Genomic DNA, 24098 nt, shown 5'->3' with positions numbered 1-24098 from the left:
ATAATTCAAGGATTATTAGGTGACCTGTTAAGTTCAAAATGGTTAAAGTTTCAAGTAAACTAAAACAATGACTAAGTAATTACATTGCAGTTGTTAGGTATAGCTAAATCACGCGTTAACTTCCTGTATGTAAAATACATATTAAACAATTAAAATATTTAAAATGTTATTGCTCTGTCAAATATTCACGTACCAAACGATGACCAAACCTAATTGTAAAAAATTGCAATATAATTAATTAAATTGTTTAATGCGTGTCTTGTTACTTATTAAAAAATATTTTAATCTACATATTATGACGTACGTTGCACCCCACCGCGCCGCCCTCGCTGAATTTCAAAATGGCGGATGGGTAGGGACGTCAAAGGGTCGGAAAATTAAAAGCTCAGTTGCGGCAAAACACTACTGTGAAGTGGTTGTGATATAAATATACGTATTTTTTTATTATACAAAATAGGAAGTGTCAAAAGCGTTGCTCTACGTGAATATTTTAATTCTACATTTAATGTTATTTGTGCATAAATTTTATATGATTTTTTAGTGCTAAAGTGACTTGACCGTAAGACTTATTCTTTAATTTATTTTTTATTATTAAATAGGTTTGCCTTTTAACAAAACGGCTATGAATAATAATTATTAGCTGAATTAATAGTAGAGTTTTAATAAAGTATAAATTAACAATATTTTAATTTATTTAAACGTTACTTTTTAGAGCAACTTTTCTATGAAACTATACTTAACAACAATTTTTGTCTGAACATAAAATATGATCTTATTTAATTAAAATTATATGTTAAGCGTTTCATATTACTAACTTTAGTTTTACTGAAAGCTACACTATCATACTATCCTCGTTATAATGATTTTAGGCCGATAGCGATGATTACCTATTCTTATGGTAAAAAAATAAATTATAGACATTAACTTATATTTACTATAGGTACTAATTATATTGCACGCCTCATAAGCGAAGCGTTGAGGTGGTACTACTGTCACTTCGCGCAAAACATCTGATTTTTCAAACTTAAAATGTCTTTATGTATCATACATTGCACTTGTAAGATAATACATACACACACATATTAAGAAAAAACACTATTTTTAACGTTCATGATATTTTTGATGTCATTTTTGTTATTTAAACTAGTTAAAAAAGAGTTTAAAAAAGTTCTGTCTTGGACGTCCGTGTGTCTGTATGTGCGGATCCTTTTTCTTGTTAACACGATAGCGACCAAAATACTTTACTAATCGAGTCTTTTTTTTTCTCTTACGCTTGAGTATGCTCAGGAATAGAACCCTTTCATTTTTCAGGGTCTGATTCGATGTGGTTTAATTGTTATTAAATAAACAAAAATAATAATTAAAAATATTTATTAAAAAAAAATTATGAGGCGTGCACTTTTGGATTTTCCAAATTATTTTAGAATTATAACAGCATTTAACTAGAGTAAATAAACGAGAAGTGTAGGTAGCATATACAAAAGGATCAGGAATAACACGTTCGATAAATTTTAAAGTGTATTAAATATTTTTAAATTTATTTCATATAGATAATAAGCGACAGTTTAATAAAATTTTGTTTGTTTACTGCTAACTGAAAATTGTTTAACAAAATATAATTGTTCACAGAGTCCACATAGATCTTCCTTCTAAATAAGATGCGGAAAGGTCTCTTATGACGCGAGAGTAGAAAACCAAAAAATACAATTGGATACAGCCGCGATGGCGACGTCAAACAGTACTTTTGCGAAGACCTACCAACGGCTATTCGTGGACTTAGCTGGTAAGTATTATTTATTTTATGTATTTAATTTTAATCTAAAAACAATCCATACTAATATTATAAATGCGAAAGTAACTCTGTCTGTCTGTCTGTTGGGTACTCAATCACGCCTAAACTACTGAACCAATTTTCATGAAATTTGGTATGGAGATATTTTGATACCCAAGAAAGGACATAGGCTACTTTTTATCACGGGAAAATCCCGGAAATCCCACGGGAACGGGAACTATGCGGGTTTTTCTTTGACTGCGCGGGCGAAGCCGCGGGCGGAAACCTAGTACGCAATAAATTCGTCGAATGAAATGTTTGAAACGTCACATTTCAAATTTTTGCATAAAGGTATTTGTAACTCTAGGTAGAGGTAGAAAACAAATTCAAATATATTAACAAACTTCGTTAATATATTTGAATTTATTGAACATAAGTACCTATTTACGTAAGTGTGAACTTAATTATATTATGCTGAATAATTTAAATATTTTAAAATATATAGGTACATTAAGTACCTACTGTAAATGCGACAAAAACTAGGAAATTTATTAGTGTAATTTGACAACCAAAAATTTTTCAAAAAAAAAAAAATAAAAAACAAATCACATTTTTTATTTTATTATCAATCATTTATTTAAATTTTAAATTACATAGAGATTATATTATGAATACGTATCCAATTTTTTTTTAATAAAAACGGGAAGATCTCTGAAAAGTTGAAGGAACTTTGCTGAAGTTCGCTGTTTTAATTAAGTATATTAAAAAAAATCAATTATTATAATATTATTTATCCTTTTTTTATAAATCAAATTGCAATGGAGTTAACACTTTCTTACCTTTTTTATTAGCAAGAAGCAATTATGTTTAGTTTTAAGGCCAATTTAAATTGAACATAGCCGTTATAATAATTACATATGATTAAACACTGTTGGTTTAATTTATCTAGCTTCGGGTAATGTTTATAAAAAGCATACTCATACTTTTTAATTTCGGGGCAGACCGCAGTACAAAATTATAACATAGATATTTTTACATTTGTATATACAACCAAACTCTAAGATACCTATGAAGGTGCCAACTTTTAATATAGCATATTAAATACTTCATTTCCCATATTGAATATAGTATTTTTCATGTAACACAATTTACAAAAGCTATGATTTAATTTATTTAAAGTAATTTTAACAATGACTATAAAACAAAACTAACACGACTCTACTGACACGACTCTACTGACTCGACTCTACAGTTAGTACTACTCTCTCGACTCTAAGTTTATTGAAAAATGATCGCCCTTCTGAGCTAATATCTTACTTTTTTAAGTATCTCATACAATGTTATTATAAGATCGATGAAATAGATAGGCTTCTTGTGTTGATTTTCCACACAGATACTCATTATTTTCTTCCAAGAGAAAATGGTACTAATGGCTGATTTTTCGATCCTAAGTTAAAACTTATACGTCGAATAATGTATACAACTACCGTTTTAAAAACGTATTCTAATTTCCCGTATTTGACAGTTTACGTGACATTTTAATATTATCGTGTAATGCTTTATTGGACGGATAAGTTTTATCCAAGCATTGAAAAATCGTCCCTAAGTAGACAATTTCTCTAACTGCATTTTGAACTCCAAATTAGCACATACTAACAATGAAAAAGAATAGGAATTGCTAATTTGTAATTGTTAATTAGCTAATGAGTTATTTACTGACGTTTCAACTAACACCAGCGGTTAATATAATCAACCTCGGCAATGGAAAATGCTTAGTACATGTATAATTTATCAATTAATGTGGGAATTAGTTGCACATTTATTTTTGTATATTAGTATAAAGTTTGGTAAACACGCATTTTTTATTTAGTCAACTTTTTTTGTAACGCATGCAATTCTGTAACCTTTATATGTTTAATTGATCGTTATTTAAACCAAATTAAAATAATTATAATACTTATAATACATATATATTAATATATATATATATATATATATATTTAATTTATTATAATATATATATATATTTAAACCAACAAAGGATTTTCCATTAATAGACATCATTTTAATTCCAAAATCATAACTGTAGTCGAAAGAAAATTTATTTATTATTTTTGATTCTATGCTGAAAATATCCCTAGCAGATTTATTAGAATAGTAGATACAGATAGTATCTGATTAATTAACTTTATGAGATCTTAGTTCCTAAATTTTTATATCGAAACTAGCGGCTTCGCCCGTGGTACCTACATGTTTAAACTATCCTATCTCTCAAGTTGGATCGAACTGCACATGGTGTACGAATTTTATTATAATCGGTTAAGGAGTCCATTGAGGACAAACATTGTGACACGAGATTTATATATACTATTAAGATATTATATACATGGAATTACACATTTCCAAATGGGTTAATACAAACCCATCTGGAAATATGAAATCTCAATACGAAAACATAACGCAAAAACTTTTTCATATGAATTTGAACACTTGGTACCTACATACTTACGTATACACTATACTACAATGAAAATAATGACGCTTCATTCCAGCTAAAGTTGAATATAAAATTTATGAATAAGTGCCAAGGCAAGTGCAATATTTTATATTACAATTATTTAAATAGCGTTATTCTGATTGATGTTATTATAACGATGACCTTATTGCCCAGTTTCTATTTAGATTTGATCTCGTTTCTTTACTTGCAAGACAAAACTGAGAAGCACCCTTTTTATATCCTATCCTATCTTATCCTAATCCAGACATACAAATATAACAACCAACGTTACTTTTTGTTGGTTATACTTTACTATAATATTTATTCGAAGACCTGAATTCATCCAAGAATCTCTAGATTTGTTGAATTGTATGAAAAAAATATTTTTTTCAACAATGTATGTGTCTCAGTCACAGTCGACTAGTGAGCGTCTTATATTAACAAACACTTAATATTTAATAATAATAATTTACATGTTATTTTATCTTTCAGATCCGAGAACGAACGATTGGTTCCTCATCACAAGCCCAGTGCCAGGATTAACAATATTAGGACTATACCTGTATTTCACATTAAAATGGGGACCTCGGTATATGGCAGACAAGAAACCACTACAGTTACAGAAAACCTTAGTCGTGTACAACTTCATACAAGTCTTAGTTAGCATCTGGTTGTTTTACGAGGTTCGTATATATTTGTATGTTTATTTCCATCGATCGTTTACGTAAACTATGAAAATTTAATAACCTACTCTAAATTACTGACACCTTTTATCAGCTACTATAATATTACGAACCCTTTTTTATCCTCTACCATAATCTAGAGCAGTTTTGGGTGGTTTTCGTTTAAGTGTAGAGATACTTCACCCGTACCTAATACTCCGTTAGATATTTTTCGTGTGTAATTAATAATACCTAGTATTATTTTATTAATAATGAGAAAGTAATGAATAACGCAACGGTTTCAGGGCCTCGACGCAGGATGGTTGAGGACTTACAGTTGGAAATGTCAACCAGTTGACTTCTCTAGGACACCAGAAGCAATGCGGGTAAGAAATAATAATATTTCGATAAATATACATAATAAACCTGTAAATTACTTGTTATTATGAAATAAATAAATTAACAACAGTAAATAAAATATAATATGACTACCGCAATATACACTTTTAAGTTGATCTTAAATATTTGTCAGAAGGTAATAGAAAACTAACTATTCGCAATTAGTATTTACGCATGCATTACACAATAATATGTTTTACAGAAATTTTAAATTGCACAGGTACTTAGTCACTGATGCCCTTTGCCGATTCTTTAAAAGAATAAATGATTGCTCTGATTCTTGTATCTTAAAAAAATCTTAGGTCTAACAATGCTGAAAGAAGCAACGGATTTTATAGATATATAAGATAGATATAAGAATAAAAGACATTGCGAAGTATACAAAGACATAAAAAAAAATTACTTCGCATACTCTACATGCAAACAAACAGTCATGTGTTGGAATTTGGAGGGAAATTCCATTTATATCAATAATTGTTCACTTGACCCAGTATACCTTTTGAAACATCCAGGATGCATCGCATAATATTGCACACTGCGTCTACGTCCGATTAGTACAATCGCGATTTATGATTCGGTACAATTGCAATAATAACACAATAGCTTATGATTCCTATTCAAAGCCCAATGTAAATCATTGAAGCAGATGTATAGACTCTAACTGCATTACTGCACACAATGACTTACATGCACAAATAGAATCTCTTGCATCGTAGAAAAGGAAATTTCACATTCCTTTCAGTACCAAGATGTACCTTACCTATTCTCTATGACCTATGTTATGTATTGAGAAATGTATTAAATTGCCATAAATAATGTATTATTTGTTATTTATGGTCATTGGGAAATTAATCAATATCTAGCTAGGTACATATTTATTATTCAAATTGTGTTTTCTAAGTCGTTTGATACAAAAAAACATAAGTTAAGTAATGGAGTTTTTTTATTATTTTAATGCTAATAAAATTGCAAAGAGTAAAAAGCAAATTAAATCTCCTATTATACATACAATAACATGGTAAATAATTATTTAACGAGTCATCAGTAATTTAACAAGTAATTCAATATTGCAATAGTCTATAGTCATAAACGAATTGTATTACTTTACGATATATTATAGATAACTCATAAAGCGTGAATATATTGTTAATTCATTGGCATAATAACAATCACGGTTTACTGATTTATAGTTATTACTTATTAGCTATTTCAATCAGATTGTAGTACCTATTCAATTACCGTTTCGTACCATTGGATAAATCTATCATTGAAGACATCATTTGCACGTTACTATGTTCCTGAAAATAATAAAAGGTTTTAATTCATGTTCATTCAAATATAATTGTGACAATTCACGAATATGTAAAAAAATAAATCACGCTAGTTATTACGAATTGAGAGACTTCCATCAGAACTTTAGAAAAACATTACCTAAGTGAAAATCTAAGGTGAAAATATTTCTCATTCCACACACTATGGCATAATATTAACACTACATATAGTAGAATAATATTAGGTATTCATAGGCTACTGAATTAATTTCCCCACTATAAAAAAAGTGTGTGCGTGTAACCTTTACGCGCGATTGAAGTAAAACTTCTTTGGCGTTGACGACATATATCACTGAAATGATTAAATATTAACTTAAATAAATAAATATTATATTATAATTTAATTATATTTATTATTCATGTGCTTTACAAAGATTATTCATGTGCTTTACAAAGATTATTTAAATGTTATATTAATATTATTCATTCGAAACAGGTAATTGAATGTCATCATAATTTCTTACGTACGAAATTATAGGTTTGTGGTAACTATAATGTGAAACATAAATTTTACTCTCTAAATTTGCTACTTTTCTTGAAAATACAGCATCTATCGTTGTACCGAAACGCGTTGTTGAATGAAGTCGAGAAGTATTCATAGATAAATCAAATTTTTCTTCTAAAAAATCAATTAACGGCTGAGATTCCTGAGAGCGAAAATTAACATTAAAATCTCCAGTTAGAATCATCGGTAATTCATGATAATTACTATTTAAAAGTCGAGAACCTTCAATTGTGAAGTGAAGTAATTGCTGATGAATAAATTTTATGATATTTGTCAGGCTAGTATTTGTAGAAATATAAATAACAACGATAATCACAGGTTGGTCATTCGTATTAACACATCGAACCAAGGCGATGTCACCAATTTGTGAAACCTCATCGGAAATTTGTGATAATATAGTTGGTGAAATATTTTGAATTGGTGTTACATTGTTCAGTGTATCTGTAGATGAATGATATACAGCTACTCCACCAGCAGTTGAGTTGGGTCGTTTGTATTGGGTAACGCAATAAAAATTTTCAATAAGAATTTGTTCGTCATTTTTCATCCAAGTTTCGGAAAATAACAGCAATGTGGACCTTTTTAATACTTTATCATTCAGATCAGAAACATGAGCACGTAAACTTTGGCAGTTGAAGGAAAATAGTGTAATGTTACTCTCATTTACAAGGTTATATAATTCTTCCTGTTGTGTTATTAGGCGAGAATTTGAAAGTCTTTCAAATTCACACTGTAAATCAACTATTCCCCCTGGACGCTTTCTTCCATGATAAAATTTGTTGTCATCGGTGTTTGAGACAATGAACAATCCATTTATATTAGTTACTCGTGATAATGCTACATATAACAGCTGCTGACTGTGACTTTTATTGTATTCATAAACGATTTGATCAAAAGTACCACCTTGAGACTTATGTATTGTAAGCGCACAAGCAGATACTAATGGAAAGTGATTTCTCTTTGCAAATATTGTCTTATTTCTATTCATTGGTACAGATGACGATTTTCGTAAAATTGGGACTGCTGTTCTACTAATGTTTAGAGTTTGAATATGATGGGCAGCTTTTTTCCTAATTTTCTCTCCTATCTTACCAGGAAACTCAAGCCATAAGCGTATGATGTTATCACTGTCATCACGTTCAATATACACTAACTTTCCAACACAACCGTTGGCTAAGCCATCAGATACATCAATATTGGTTGTAATAATGTAAAATTTGTTAAGAACTAATATGATTTCATAAGGCGATCCTCCTGTATCAATAACTGACATTTTATGAAATTGTTGGCGTACATATGCTTCTTGTTCAACTGAATGACAACCTATATACATATCTGTTGCTATGGATACTACTTTGTCTTCAGCAATATTTAAAATAGATTGATTATAATCCGCAACATGTTTATTTTTATTTTTAATTTACTTATTTTAAAAGTAATAAATAAACAAGTATATTTAGAGATTTTCAAAAAATTTTGCAATTTAAAATAATGTTTTTAAAACTATTGAATTTTTCATTCACTTTGCTATTCACAATTGATCCGTTTGAAAATTTGAAAATAAATAATCCTAATTGATTATGATATTTGCCACTAGCTGGCGTATAAGTCAAGAAGCGTGTAGTATATGACATATACTTACAACCAATCAGAATTATTATTTTTAAATGGCGGAAACTACGCAGACTATAGTAAGCGTTACTTCCGTCAGAAAATAAATCTGAGTTACTCCCTAGTCGCGCCTAAAGAAGTTTTACTTCAAAAAGGCTACTGAATTAAAGAAATAGAGCTTATTGCGTTTTGTAGCTTATCTTTTAAATCTCCATTTCAGGTAGCACGAGGTGTCTACATATACTTCCTCGCGAAAATGACTGAACTTCTCGACACGATATTCTTCGTGATACGGAAAAAGGATCGACAAATAACATTCCTCCACTTGTACCACCACACAGTGATGCCAATGATATCGTGGGGCGCCACTAAATACTACCCCGGAGGTCATGGAACTCTCATTGGTGTGATCAACTCCTTCGTACATATAATTATGTACACTTACTACATGTTGGCAGCCATGGGACCGCAGTACCAGAGGTTCTTGTTCTGGAAACGTCACATCACTACGCTTCAAATGGTATGTCGACTACTAATACATATATACCTACAGTTCGCGGAAGTTAGGTGCAGGTGCGACTGCGGGTGCGGGTCCCTTAACGTCCCGCTAATTATACCTAAAATTGTTTTCTGCGCAATTCGGATCTTACGATGTTTCGAACCGCCATTAAGTTTGAATCGTACTGTACGCGGTGAATTTTCTTTTTTGTTAGACCTCAATGATACAACTTTATGTTACATTACTTTTTTATCTTAGTAATTCTTAGAAATAGACTTAACTATTTACCTAGAGTAACCAGTTACGGCTTAAAATGTAGTCTTTCCACATCAAATAGACCATTAGTAGTTGTTATTTAAATGTCATGACCACTACACCTTTTGAGATTTTTATTGCCAACATTTGAGTAATTTATTATTATTATTTCAGCTACAATTCTGCATCGCATTCCTACACTCATCCCAGCTATTGTTCTACGATTGCGGCTACCCAAGATGGTCTGTTGTCTTCACACTTCCTAACTCGATCTTCTTCTACTACCTCTTCTACGATTTCTATTACAAAGCGTATGGCAAACCTGAGAGCAAAAAGAAAGTAGCCAATGGCAACGCAGTATCGGATTGCAAGACCAACGGTGTTACCAGCCACAAAACAAATGGCGTCGTCGCGAACGGTACCTCAAATGGGACAACTCACACAAAGAAAGACGAATAATCGAATACTCTTGTATTTTTCAAAAAATTATAATATACAAGCAATACGACTAAAATATAAATTGTAAATAATAATTTAAGATTTGGAGGAAAGTAAGAATATAGACATGATGTACATTTACGAATAGATTTACGATTTTATCTCTTTGAGGATAAAATAAGGAAGGGAATAGTGAATAAACATACAAATATTTTTTTAAGTAGGGAGAGTCATATAATGTTATAGGTACTTTTAATGTCATAGGATATTTTTTATTGGATTTAGATGCCAACAATTAAATATTTTCGCATTAACGCACAGAATAACATAAGAAAAATATTTATTTTTAAATAAATACTTTTCTATATATTATTCTTATTAATGTTAATGTTTCATTAACTGTACATAGATTAGAATTAATTCAGCCTTTTGCTCAATATTCATTTTATACTCTATCATTACTTATAATGGATTTTTGGTGCTTATATTGTGTAAACCTTAAGTTTAATCCTCCCATTATTATTATTAAACTTATAACAACATGTTATTCATTGCCTTATAAAGTAACAAAATTTTTACTGTTTTTATATTATAATGTGATGTATCTAGGTCTTCCAAATTGTATTTCATAGCTAGTTCGTAATTGTTCATTGTTTACAAACGCGTGTTACCTTGATGTTTAACTTAAATAACGACAAGTTACCTGTTATCAAAGAAGCTTTATCGGATAAACCTTGTATATATTATAACATTATAATAAAAAGGGAAAATGTGTTATTACAATTTCATTTTAAAGATTTTTTCCAAAGTGTTACGTCGGCTCTTAAACCGAATTAGTTTACTTTTAATAATCTTGTAATGGGACATAAACGAAGACTTAAGTAAACTGTTATCCAATTACAAAATAGTTTTATTTCCCATCTCCTCTTCTTTGATATACCCTTTTGTCCTTTCCCTTGTTTTTCTCCGTAGGTAGCTAGGTACTAATAAGAGCATAATACATTATGTTTGGGAAATTTTCGATGGGCCCTGGAAGGAAAGTACTTGAAATAGATAGCAACTTTGCTGAAAGCAAACATTCCTTTATTTTCAGAAAGATGATGAACTGCATTCTAAGATTTTCAAAAATTCACTTGCTTCGACCGGGAATCGAACCGACTAAAAATCACTTTTAAAAAATCGCTGCCCCCCCCTAGACAAGTGGATTTCTATTAGCGTAAAGTTTAATAGAATAGATTATGAATGTATGAGATTGACGTAATCAATCGTCGTCGTCGTCGTAATCAAACGTCAATCTCATACATTCTTAATCTATTCTATTAAACTTTACGCTAATAGAAAGCCACTTGTCTAGGGGGGCTGGTAAGCGAATTTCCCAAAAACTTTTAATGCAGTTTTCATTATTTTATAAGAATAATGGGATGTTTCTTTTGAGTAAAGTTTTCTATCTAGAGTATTTTAATTCCCAACTTCCAGTATCATAATAATGGAAGTTGTATGGCATAATTTATAATTGAACGAATATTAACTATAAAAACAGTTTATTTTCTGATAAAAGTAATCCTGCATGATATTATAATAGCGATTTTTTTCTCTCTGTCTAATCCTGTGTAGGTAGAAGGTACATAAAGGCTATATTTTGTTTATAAATAAGGATAGAATTGTGATTAGGACAAAGTTAGGTAATAGATATATTATATTTTTTTTTATTTCTGTTCTATTCCTATTGATAGAATATATATTATAATCTTTATTTATTTATAGTCTATATTATGATATGTCGTGTGTCAAATGGTGTACATCATACATGTCAATTGTCAAAAATCATCAATTCAATCACTCATTATTACAAAATCAATTTTGTTGAATTTTTGTGTAGGTACCTAATTCGGGCTGTGAATACTTGTTTCAAGAAGCATTACAAGATAATAATAAAACTACTCGTATTAATATCAGAGTCGTTTAATAGGTAACAATGACTCAAAAACGGCAGTGTAATACGTAAAATGTCGGCAGAGAAAACGGAAAAAACCATAGCAATACAATTTGATCCTATTCTGCCAGATTCTGGTGTTTTGTTTTACGAAGAATGTCCAGCAGAATATGAAATTCCTCGTCCTATATTATTGCCGTTGAAAAGCAGCACCCAAACGCATTTCGAAGAGCTTCAAACCGAGGCAGTTCGAGCGTGGAAAGAAAAACAAAAATCTTCTGATAAGAATTGAAAATATTATTTCTTTGTTGTTTTGATTGATAAAGATAAGCTTCAAGATGTACTATAACCTATTTATTGTGGAAATTATATCTGCATTCATATTAGCAGGAACATTATTGTACCGATATGGAGATTGCTATAGAAATCATATTATTGTGACAGTGTCTGTGATGACGGCGTGGTACTTTTCATTCTTAATTATGTTTATATTGCCATTGGATATCTCTTGGGTATGGCTCTTATTTTTAATTTAAATTGCTAATTCCCTGTTTTAATTATATATCTTATTTCACATGACTGAACCTTAATTTATACTAGTGCTAGTGCAAAGCTATGAAGGCTTTTTAAATATATACCAATCCAAATTTTCCAAATACTGTAAAATGCACATGCATTCTAAACAAATTTCAATTTAGTGTCTTAAAAGTAGGAATCACATGATGTATCTATATTAAGAGTAAATTTTATCATTTATTACTTGTATCAGTGACTATAATGATGAATCATAAAAAAATGTACATTTTACCATAACTTCAAAGTATTCTTGCCTTTTTTTTATTATTATATAAAAAAAATACAATATTATCATCAATATTTATTCCTCTCTCATAAGAAACCTTATTTTTCAGACTGTATACCGCCAACACCAATGCCTAAATGCCTCTACACCAGTCATCACACCAACTCAGGTTAATGTATCAAGTACACCGGCACCTGTCAATGTATGCCCTATATCATGGCCCGATAATGTATTCCCCAGCCTGTGGAGAGTGGTGTATTGGACGTCACAATGTTTGACATGGTTTGTATATTATATGTATAGTCATTAATAACTCAGGCCCCGGAATCACAGACACAATAGAAAATATATTGTGTCGTGGACCGATCGGGCCGTTCGGGGCTCAATGGGTTAAACTTTTTAAAATTTTTAAATCTATACATAAAAAGAATGTTGACATGATTAGCCAAACCAATTTGGCTTATTTATTTTAAATATTTATTCCATGAAGTTCAACCGATAAAATGACCTGTGCAGAGCTGGGGCGAACAATTAGTTATAAATATTATATAAATAATTTGCTCAACTATTATTTTTATACAATTCTGTGCTGGATTCATCAGCTTATTAAAACTTCTCATGGTTGGCTATTGCATAAGCATCTAATAAATAATTATAACAAGGTCTTGCTTCAGCCTCTAACTATAATTGTGAATATGATTCAGAAAAAAAAGATTAGTGTATATCAATTAAGATACTTTTTCCACTAAATACATGTACTTTGAATTATCTTTAACAAAATTTTAGTATTATCTTTCTTTAATAAAATATCTTTTACATAATTAATATAATAGGCTGTTTACTATACAGAGAATAATATCAATTGGATAGCATTAACATAACAATATATTTATTCACCTGCTATAAAATAAAAATTTCAGGTTGATCATGCCAATGATGCAATCATACAGTAAAGCTGGTGATTTCACTGTGAAAGGGAAGTTAAAATCAGCGCTCGTCGACAATGCCATATACTATGGATCCTACTTATTCATATGTGGCATACTTCTTATATACCTAGCCTTCACATCTGGAGCACAACTAGACGGATCTAAAATAAAGGCCATAGCATCTTCAGCAAGTAACACATGGGGTCTGTTTCTATTGATCTTGCTTCTTGGGTACGCTCTAGTGGAAGTGCCTAGGAATCTGTGGAACAACTCAAAGAAGAATTATACTCTGTCCTGCAGTTACTTCAAGATAGCTAAATTGAGTACTGATAAATGTGAAGCGGAAGAGACAATTGATGATATATTGGAGGTGAGGGCTATGTTAAATAATAATAAATATTTATGATTTTACGAGTAAAATTGTTTGCGAATTACTGCATGTTACGGATCTTTTTTGGTATCCATTTTCTTATAAGTTTTATATTATGCTTATTACCTTACGTATCTTCAAAAGTCTATAATGTATACCAATATTGTGTGTTGAAAATAAATCCTGTAAAAACAGCTACTGTAACAATCTATTAATGTTCAACTTAAGAAACAAAAATAAATGCAATAAAACAATGCTTTTTCTTCTATATTTCAGAGTTTAAACACAATCACAGCGGCAGTAGGGCCAGGTCATCCGTTACAGCGACATGTGGAAACAATTGTTCAGAAGTTACCAGTACAACTTAGAGACAAACTCAACTCTAGGGCTCCACCCGATAGGGCCCCGCCGCCATCTTTGAAGAGCTTAATTAATTTACACAAAAAGGTTTGTCCTACTGTTTATTTAAATGAAAAAATCGATTTTACAGGTCTGTAGGATACTTTCTACAAATAAGTTGTTATTTAAGAGGGGGTATAAAGCAAAATTACGAATCTTCTATTAATTGCACACACCTGCTTGCCAGGTAGTTATACACTGAAATGAGTAGGCAAGTATACCTAGGCATATTCTGTGTATCAAAAACTTATCAGTAAAATAAATTTCATTTGGTTATCAAAAGTATGAAGGTGATGAAAAAAAAATCCATAAAAATTAATTTAATTAAAAATAGCCACGACCACTTATCGATAGGCAAGCAATTATAGGCATATTTGTTTATAAAAAATATTTAATAAAAAATACGTCTCATCTGGTTATCAGATCGGTGAAGGACGATCTCCCACGGGCTCTCCTACTAAGAAGACGTTGACAAAATTATGTTGTTTCGGCTGATGTTCATTTGAATAAAATCCTTATGAATAAAAAAAGTAATTTGCAATTTGAAAACAATATTGGCAATTCAGTTAAAAGATATAATTATTTAATAGAAATATGTAGCATAAATACTATAATAATAATAACGTCTCTGAACTATTATTACAGAGGATTCTGATTTTTATTGTTATAATCTATACTTAATATTAAAGCTGAAGAGTTTGTTTTAATTTGTTTGAACACGCTGATCTCAGGAACTACCAGTTTGAAAAATTATTTCGGTGTTAGAAAGCCCATTCATCGAGGAAGGCTATAGGCTATATATCATCACGCTAAGATCAACAGGAGCGGAGCCACGCGGGTGAAACCGCGAAGCGCAGCTAGTGGTTTAATATAATTGTTTATGAAAAAAAAATCATAATAGGTATTACCATGTGTCAAGTAGAAATCGGAAAAGTATGAAAATTAGAGGTAACTTCGTGATTTTTTTTATCGAGTCAATTTATAATTTTATGTTTTTTTAAACAAAGAATTAATCAAATCGACAAACAAAACAAAGTAAAATCAATAATTCCTCACAGACAATCAAAGCGCTCCACGTGTTACAACGCACGGAGACCCAATACGGTCTGATGCTAGAAAAGATCTACCATTTAGAAGACATCGCTACCAACAGTCGATCACCGGACCATAGGTTTCAGCATACCTTCCATATGCCCAGACCAAGGTTGCAGAGGTTATTCTATCCACCTATAGTAGGTAAGTAATCATGAATGAAAGGACAAACTTTATAAAAAAATAACGAACAGAGCACTGATCTTGAACATTTAATACTATACTGTATATTGGATAAACATAGTCTTATTAATCCAGTGTTTCAATCTATCAATTTCAAGATGTTAAATAACCAGATAATTTTTATTTGATAATTGCTTAAGTTTGCTTAAGCTTAAGTTTTGAAAGCCTATGAACGACCTAAAACCTTTTTGTGTAAGTGTAAAATTAAGTTCAATTTTAAGTAATTTACTGTTTAATTGAATGGCTGGATATCATTCAGGCAGTTAACTAAATGGCTAATTAAGGTAGTTGGTGACATACGTACATATTTATTTATTTCAAATAATTTTTGAATCAGAATGGTACTGGGAGTGTTTCCTCAAGCAGTACTTCCTGAAGACAATGGCGGTGATCACTTGCGTCCTATCGGTAATGGTTGTGTGGTCGGAGCTGACATTCTTCAACAAGTCGCCAGTGCTGTCGCTGTTCGCCATCTTTGTTAACGCGGCGGGGGATAATTTCAATTATGTTGCTATTGTGGTCAGTATTGCAATGTTATAATTTTTCCCAGGATTTTTGCCTTTTTTGGACTTCAGTGAAATCATTAAAAAATTAAAATTGTAGGTGAAACCTAATTAATTACTATCTAATAAAATGTTATTATATATAGTAGTATCATCTATTTTTTCTTTTCAATGGTGGATATCTAATTAAATAATTAAATAGCCACATATTGTAACACATATATGCAAGTAAATTTTACATTTCATCAAAAATTTTCGGAATTAATAAAAAATGCAGAAACGCAAATCGACCTTTTTTAATACACCTACTAAACAACGAAAACCGCATCCTATTTTAAACTAAACATTCCATTACAGACGATATCAACCCTCATAATCGGGTACATATTCTACTGCGCGTACTCAACCGTACTAAAGATACGAGTACTCAACCTGTACTATTTGGCTCCACACCACCAAACGAATGAATACAGTCTGATCTTCTCCGGCATGATGGCGTGTAGACTCACACCCGCTATGTGCTTGAACTTTCTCAGTTTGACGCACCTCGACTCGCATATTATTACGTCTAGGATCATGGAGACTTATTATACGCAGGTAAAATAATATAATATTAATATTTACTAATAATAATTTAGAGTAGTATTTTGTTTCATTGATACATGATTCTTACAGGAGAAGTTAAATTAGAGTTCTACAATCTCTGCTTACGACTGTAAGATGTTAAATCGATAGATTTTTTAATTTGTTATATGGCCTATATAAAATATTACGGACATCAAACTATTTTTACCATTAGCACACCCCGGACACTCCATACAAAATTATCGTTTTGACAGTCACACTGTAGAGACTGCAAATGTGTGTGTTAACGCTTTATGGTTGGCACATTTGTGACTAGCGTAAAAAAAAATTCGCGTTTTTCTGATGAAATACATCCGTAAACAGCACAATATCTAACCATTTTCTACGAAAAACGATAATCACAATTCCAAAATAATAAAATTACTTTAAGTCAATTTGATTAATGTTGTCAATCTTCGTTGCGTATCGTCCTTGCAGAAAAATATGGCCCATTTTAATCACGATCGCGCGGGGTGAGGTAAGTTTAATTTTGGCGGGAGGCGGAGAGTGTCCGTTCTGTAGCGTTTAGCTACTATTATGTATTCTGTGCCATTAGCTTAAAATACACGAAATTTTATGCAACAAAAAATTGCAAAAAATACCTTTACTGCCTTAATTCAGTAAATCAACATTTTTCATGTGAAAATGAAGACCAAAAGCCGCTATTTTACACATTAACCATTGAGCCCCAAGCGGCCTGATCGGTCCCAGACACAATAGATTTTCTATAGTGTCTGTGGTTCCGGGGCCTGAGTTATTAATAATGAAATCAAATTAACCCATATAACCTCCCCAGATAATGGGCCACATGGACGTACTGCGCATCATAGCGCAGGGCTTCAACATTTACTTCCCGATGCTGGTGATATTCCTCTGCCTAGCCACGTACTTCTCATTGGGCAGCAGATTGCTGTCCATGTGCGGCTTCCAGCAGTTTATTGGTGATGATGAGCTCACTACTGATTTGGTGGATGAGGGACGGGAGATTGTTAAACGGGGTAAGAAAAAGTGGAAAAAATGTACAAAACCCACAAAAGTTGGCAATACTGCTCTCTCTTGCCAGATGGCTGTTTCAGATATGCGTATTTTATAATAATTTCATTACATTATTGCCTTAGGGCCGATTTTTCAATGCTTGGATAAAACTTATCCGTCCAATAAAGTATTACACGATAATATTAAAATGTCACGTAAACTGTCAAATACGGGCAATTAGAATACGTTTTTAAAATGGTAGTTTTATACATTATTCGACGAATTAGTTATATCCAAGCATTGAAAAATCGGCCCTAAGAGAAATTAAAAAATAACGTGAGTGCCGAGCACACCTGAAAGTCTTGACTTACGAATTTTGCGTGAATCGCTACATAGCATACATATAACTACCCGACCACATCTTAAACAGGATCTTATCGACTGGTCGACCCTTTTTCGATGAAATGCTTTCAGTTTTCTACCTGTCTGCGTCAAGGTCAAATTATAAACAGAGGCGATTGATACTATCCATACTAATATTATAAACGCGAAAGTAACTCTGTCTGTCTGTCTGTTACTCAATCACGCCTTAACTACTGAACCAATTTGCATGAAAATTGGTATAGAGATATATTGATACCCGAGAAAGGACATAGGATAGGTTTTATCTCGGGAATCCGACGGGAACGGGAACTACGCGGGTTTTTCTTTGACTGCGCGGGCGATGCCGCGGGTGGAAAGCTAGTTTACTATATACTTAATATTGTTACAGAGAAGCGTCGCCGTCAGCGCGTAGAAGAGTCGATGTCTCGTCGTCGCGACTACAGCGAGCGGTTTTCGCAGTACCGCACCGCACGGGACAACGATGGAGGTAACACTCGAATTTGATTTGTTATTAATGGGAATTTATTGTTTTTTTTTAAGATGATAGAATGATAAAGAAAATTCTAGTGGTATTGATTTCGTTTTTTTTTTCTGTAATTCAATTTAACAATAACAATGTCATATAAATTATATCTTATATCAGAGGTTTGATGTCACACTAAAGCTTTTTCATAATTTTTTATAATGACGTAAAGCTAATCGATTGATTTATCAAATATTATTATACAATGTTTTTTCAGAAGTATGTAGTAGTAAGTAGTAGCTTGTTTATTAATTCAACTAATAATTGCTATCAGGAAATAGAATCGTAGTCATATTTTACAGTTTCATTAGAACCCAAAACATTTCCAACAATATCCAAGTAATGCATTAGTTATTGTGCATGTGTGTCACGTTGCAGCCCACACCGGGCTTCTGCACGATGTCGACAACGACTACTACGCGCCAACAGACAGACAGACACACAGCTACCAGCAAGCAGAACAACCCTACAATAGACCCAACCTGACCCTTGAAGATGAACTAGACCGTAGGTTCGGGGAAAGTACCCTACCGGCGGTTAGAACGGAATTCGATAGGAGGGACAAACTGACCATGCCACCTAGAGGACTATTTGATGATGTTTAATCGTTTTTTATAAACAGCTTAAATCGTCTGATAAAAGATCGTCAATGATTGTAAAAAGCTTTCATTGAAATTAAAACCTTATTACGTCGCAATAAGAACCAAGATCTTTTGTATGGCTGATTAGAAAACTCTGCTCAATAGACACGTAGGTAGAGTTTTGCTTCGGATAGTTATTGAGCGTAATTGTGATGCCAGTTATTTTTTGTATCAATGCGTTTAATGTAATAGATATATTAAATGTTTTAACTGTGTTTCATTTCCTCTATTATCTATTATTCAAAAAATATGCTGATATTCTTCATGTTTTATAATTTTTAAGGATGGATTTTACTTTATGTAAGCAATCGTATTAAAGTGATGTCGTGTGTTAAAGTATTCTATATTATGGCCTATTATTATAATAATTTCTGGATGTGTTAGCTCGAAAGAAAAGCTCTTTAAAACAACGAGATAATATAAAGATATGCAGCATAGAAATAATTTTATTTAATCTGTACGAACTCCTTGCAAACGTTAATTATAATAATTTTTTATTCGTCGTTTTAAAAATATTTGGGTGATTCTGAATGCTGATGGAGTTAGTTTATAGATGAAGGTTAGACAATTTAGTCTTCATATTGCAGCTTTTTGCAGCTGCTCCTGTTTCGTAATTTTAACAATTAAGTATGCATATAAAAATGTTTTACTTCAGTAATTGCATTGTATTTACATAAGCCAGTATAAATCTAGTTTGCGTCTTAACGTATAGAGATATATTATTTGTAAATATTGAAAACATAAACGACCCCTTACGACCAATCATAAGTAGTGTATACTTAGAACAAATTGTAATCACCATCTAGTGCAATTAAGGCAATTATAGTTGAGCCAATTTAATAGGCAACATTTGACGTCTATCAATTTTATCTTCATAGGGTGGTAACTTGCTTAAAAACATCGATTAAAGCGAATTAATCGATACGGACTTGAAACAATTGTCAATCGAACTTGAAACACATGTCAATAATTTATGATGATTTTTATTCCCAAGTAACCAATGCATTCGATTCTAGATGTCAGATTTCGATTTTTAGAGTAACGTCTCTGGTATTTATAAAGAAAAAAGGTTTATTGACACAAAATTGTAGCGACGTCAGTTCTTTAAATAAGAAAATGTTTATTATGTTTAGAATGGTTTATCAGTAAAATCAAATCTTAAAATTAGTTGCATCGGTCATTATTATTATAAATATGTAATCGTAATTGAAAAAAGTTAAGCAAATGTGCAGTTCTAACAAAACGAAATATCATGTTATTCTATGTCGTCGTTACTAGGTTACGTTGTTGAATTTTGTTGAACTGTCAAATGTTGCCTATTAAAATGGCTCTACTATATCTACGCGTAAAATTTATTTATATTAATTGCCTAATATAATATTATAATGTTAGTAATAATAGTGTTAATATTTAAAAGCTTTTATCAGGGTGTATATTGTGTGTGTGTAGTTAATAATTTGTAGCTAAATTCTTGTCATAGTATAAAATTTACAAGTTTATAAAAATATACAAACTTCGAAATATATAATAACATTCGAATTTCTTTTCAGAAAATATACATTTTGACTAGTAATGCTTGAAGTGTATATTAATAAATGTTTTTAACTGTAATTTCTTATACTAGGTATTGATTTGACTTTTTACAGCTCGCATCTATTTATATTTGCAATATTACATATAAAAACGACAGTTATTGTATAAATCACAAAAATTGACAAGAATTTTTGCCTAATATATTATAGTACGAACTATAGCCGTATAATTGTTATTAAACAGCTCACCAATAAGTTGGTGCTACTTTGAGATTATGATGGCTAACATAAAATTTAGTAACTTAATTTTATTCAGCACGCTTGTTTTCATATTGACACACGCAAAATACTAATTGTAGTGATTATTTAGAGCCCGATTCAAAATTGATTTTTAATAAGACTTTAATATAAGACTTAATCCATTTTTCATTGCTTATAAAAATAATATAAATTCTTTATCAGATACTTCAAATACGTATACGCTGCTCTGCGTACATACTTAAACGTATTATAAATAAATAAAAAAAAATACGGCCTTATTTTGTAGCCTTTGGAGTAATAAAGGTATTTTATTTCGCATATACGTTATGTATAATAGTTACCGTTATCATTATAACATTATCAATTGCTAATTTTTCTTCATGTGGATTAATATGTTTGTGTAAATTTTAACAATAATAAACCTATGAATTAATAGTGATTGAAATAAATACTTACTATAATAATTACTCAATAATATTTGCAATGTGTAGAATAGTCATGTATAAATAAGATATATAGTAAACCGTAGTCCTGTAGCTACCCGCGTCTTACCCACAAGGGCCTCTCGCGGACGCTTGCCAACAAGATTCACCTCACCTCCCGCGCCCCTTTTAACGGTCGGCACGTCTCTCGCCCGTGCCGCCGGGGAGGCAGTCGAGGATAAACCGCGAACGCGATACTACGCCTAGCTATAACGTTTCCCGCGCAAACCCTAACTGTCGTAAATCGTAATTTGATTAGTTATCTTGAATTAAGTTAATAATTATTCTCCTCTATTGTATTGTTGACTTTGTCCCCAGTGACCTTGTGTGTATTCTCGTATATTATATTGTGACCTTGTGTGACCACTAATCCACAACCTATGTATATTTTATTAGTAAAGAACTGACACCCACCCCTGAGTTATCATTTTCTGCCTGCTGGCAGTGGCGTACCCCATACATGTGACGACCTATGTCTATATCTGGCGATGGCCTCGCTGTTGATGCTCGACGTACCTCTTCTCCCATGGAGTCTTCAATATTTCTAGCGTGTTTTAGTAATTCGGCGAATGTCGTAAACTCCTCTCTGCGGAGTCGTTTTCTTTTACGAATGTTTAACATGCCGTATATCATATCTAGTTTCACTTTTTCCGTTAAGTCACTCGGTGGCAACCTTGCCAACAAGGCGCGAGCTTTCGCCACGAACACATCTGTATTTTCTTTCCCTTGTTCGTTTTCGAACAAGTCGCGGTATATTCTGTGGGGCGGCCGTCGGTCGCTGTAAGCGCTTCTTAAGTAAAATACGACCTCGTCCCAAGTAGATATTTGATTCTTAATGCCCTGCCACCAGGTGGCCGCATCATACGTCAACAACATTGCGTTTAATTGCGTTGGTATCAGCCACGTTGGCGCACTCTTTGTAGCTTTCCACTGCGTCTATGAATCCTCCGATCGATTCAGTAGGTGCGCCGCTAAACACCGCCTTACACCGCGCAAAATTACCGTTTTCGGCCATCGGCGCGGGAGTCGAGGTCATTGCGCGGTTTCCGATAACACTATCCAGGATTTCTTTTATCGCATTGGTTTGTGTTCTTTGAAGACCTTCCAGGAGCATGGAAACTCTCTTGCGAGTATGTTGCGTCAGCAATGTGAGGGGCGGAGGGGGTTTGGGGAATGCGTGTTGCATCATCCCCCTCGCCGCCATGCTGGTACTCCTGTTGTTCGTGCTGATGCGAGTCGTGTCTGTTGCCATATCTAGTACTCGTCATTATTATTAACTGAAATAACAGATAGTTCGTACGAAATTCACCCACACAACACGAATCGTTTAACCACTAATCCACCCACTGTTGGGACGCCAGATATAGACAGGTCGTCATATGTATGGGGTACGCCACTGCCAGCAGGCAGAAAATGATAACTCAGGGGTGGGTGTCAGTTCTTTACTAATAAAATATACATAGGTTGTGGATTAGTGGTCGCCTTTACACACAAGGTCACAATACAATATACGAGAATACACACAAGGTCACTGGGGACAAAGTCAACAATACAATAGAAGAGAATTATTAACTTAATTCAAGATAACTAATCAAATTACGATTTACGACAGTTAGGGTTTGCGCGGGAAACGTTATAGCTAGGCGTAGTATCGCGTTCGCGGTTTATCCTCGACTGCCTCCCCGGCGGCACGGGCGAGAGACGTGCCGACCGTTAAAAGGGGCGCGGGAGGTGAGGAAATCTTGTTGGCAAGCGTCCGCGAGAGGCCCTTGTGGGTAAGACGCGGGTAGCTACAGGACTACGGTTTACTATAGATTATAATATTTAATATACAATGTTAAGTAATGATTTAATGTACAAAATGATCTAATAAGGTTTTTTAGAATAATTATAGCGCCTTGGAAGCCTTGCGTATGAAAGTGTTGGTAGAATAATGAATATGCCGTCAATTACGAATGCCAGTCGCATATAGCTACATTTACTTATTAGTTCACAGACATATAAAATTGATAATTTTGTACAAAATTTATAAAAATCTTGTAAAAATAATAATCAAGTCATAAAATCGTTTAACAGACATCAAATCAAATATGTAGTATGTAAATTTATATGTGTATCGAACAAGATGTATCTCTCAATTTTTTTTTTTTTTAATAAGTCTGAAAATAAAGAATACGGTCTGTACGTACATTCACGGTAATAAAGCAATATAGAGATGTAGCGCTGCGAACAACACTAGGTGATCTTAGTTAAAGAAATGCTTAAGTATATATTTATGGTTATATTATCATACAGCTCGCAAAGCTCTTATTATTTGCAATATTATAAAAACGACAGTTATTGTAATTTGATCACGAAAATAATAATCAATTTGTCAATATGGTTTATATAATTCTATATATTCATCCCGCAGCTATTTATGTAAATACTAGAATTTATTGTTGTTTCATTCCATAGTTTAAGTAAATTAAATAAAATGTTGTAATAAATAAACACG

The 24098-nt window shown here is 32.2% G+C and overlaps 2 protein-coding genes across 4 annotated transcripts in view; both read left to right on the top strand.

Moving 5' to 3' along the window:
* LOC149484799 (very long chain fatty acid elongase 7-like) overlaps nucleotides 1-10873 on the top strand; it is a 37692-nt gene extending 26819 nt beyond the window's left edge. The window contains exons 1-6 of one of the 2 annotated variants that reach the window (XM_089701116.1): nucleotides 394-559; nucleotides 1630-1783; nucleotides 4761-4951; nucleotides 5236-5316; nucleotides 8997-9296; nucleotides 9705-10873. In XM_089701116.1, the coding sequence (XP_089557242.1) occupies nucleotides 1723-1783; nucleotides 4761-4951; nucleotides 5236-5316; nucleotides 8997-9296; nucleotides 9705-9989 (918 nt within the window). In that variant the 5' untranslated portion in view covers nucleotides 394-559; nucleotides 1630-1722 and the 3' untranslated portion in view covers nucleotides 9990-10873. Of the gene's footprint in view, nucleotides 1-393; nucleotides 560-1629; nucleotides 1784-4760; nucleotides 4952-5235; nucleotides 5317-8996; nucleotides 9297-9704 lie in introns of those variants that run through there. The other variant, XM_089701115.1, reaches the window with a different exon arrangement.
* A 909-nt stretch (nucleotides 10874-11782) lies between these two features.
* Nucleotides 11783-24094, top strand: LOC149484798 (LMBR1 domain-containing protein 2 homolog). 2 transcript variants are annotated; one of them, XM_089701098.1, is made up of 10 exons: nucleotides 11783-12413; nucleotides 12813-12985; nucleotides 13624-14002; nucleotides 14279-14449; nucleotides 15460-15637; nucleotides 16014-16195; nucleotides 16537-16776; nucleotides 17600-17801; nucleotides 18551-18649; nucleotides 19115-24094. In XM_089701098.1, exons 1-10 carry the CDS (start codon nucleotides 12240-12242, stop codon nucleotides 19288-19290), a joined length of 1974 nt encoding a protein of 657 aa, XP_089557224.1. In that variant the 5' UTR covers nucleotides 11783-12239; the 3' UTR covers nucleotides 19291-24094. The 2 variants fall into 2 exon arrangements, with proteins under 2 accessions (XP_089557224.1, XP_089557223.1); XM_089701097.1 differs by having other exon boundaries at nucleotides 19064-24094.
* Nucleotides 24095-24098: the final 4 nt, after the last annotated feature.

The sequence above is a fragment of the Colias philodice genome, chromosome 11, assembly GCF_061535455.1.
Source record: "Colias philodice isolate Cphi_HAF_F1 chromosome 11, ilColPhil1 Martin Lab GWU primary, whole genome shotgun sequence".
Taxonomy (NCBI): domain Eukaryota; kingdom Metazoa; phylum Arthropoda; class Insecta; order Lepidoptera; family Pieridae; genus Colias; species Colias philodice.
The sequence above is the reverse complement of the archived record's forward strand: the minus strand, read 5'-3'. Positions and strand labels throughout refer to the sequence as shown.

What these genes read in the sequence shown, in the direction of transcription:
- LOC149484798 (XM_089701097.1), top strand. Translation starts at nt 12,240, where the DNA reads ATGTACTATAACCTATTTATTGTGGAAATTATATCTGCATTCATATTA. An exon ending in TAATTAATTTACACAAAAAG is followed by an intron (nt 14,450 to 15,459) that starts GTTTGTCCTACT and finishes AATTCCTCACAG; the next exon opens with ACAATCAAAGCGCTCCACGT. An exon ending in TGGAGACTTATTATACGCAG is followed by an intron (nt 16,777 to 17,599) that starts GTAAAATAATAT and finishes TAACCTCCCCAG; the next exon opens with ATAATGGGCCACATGGACGT.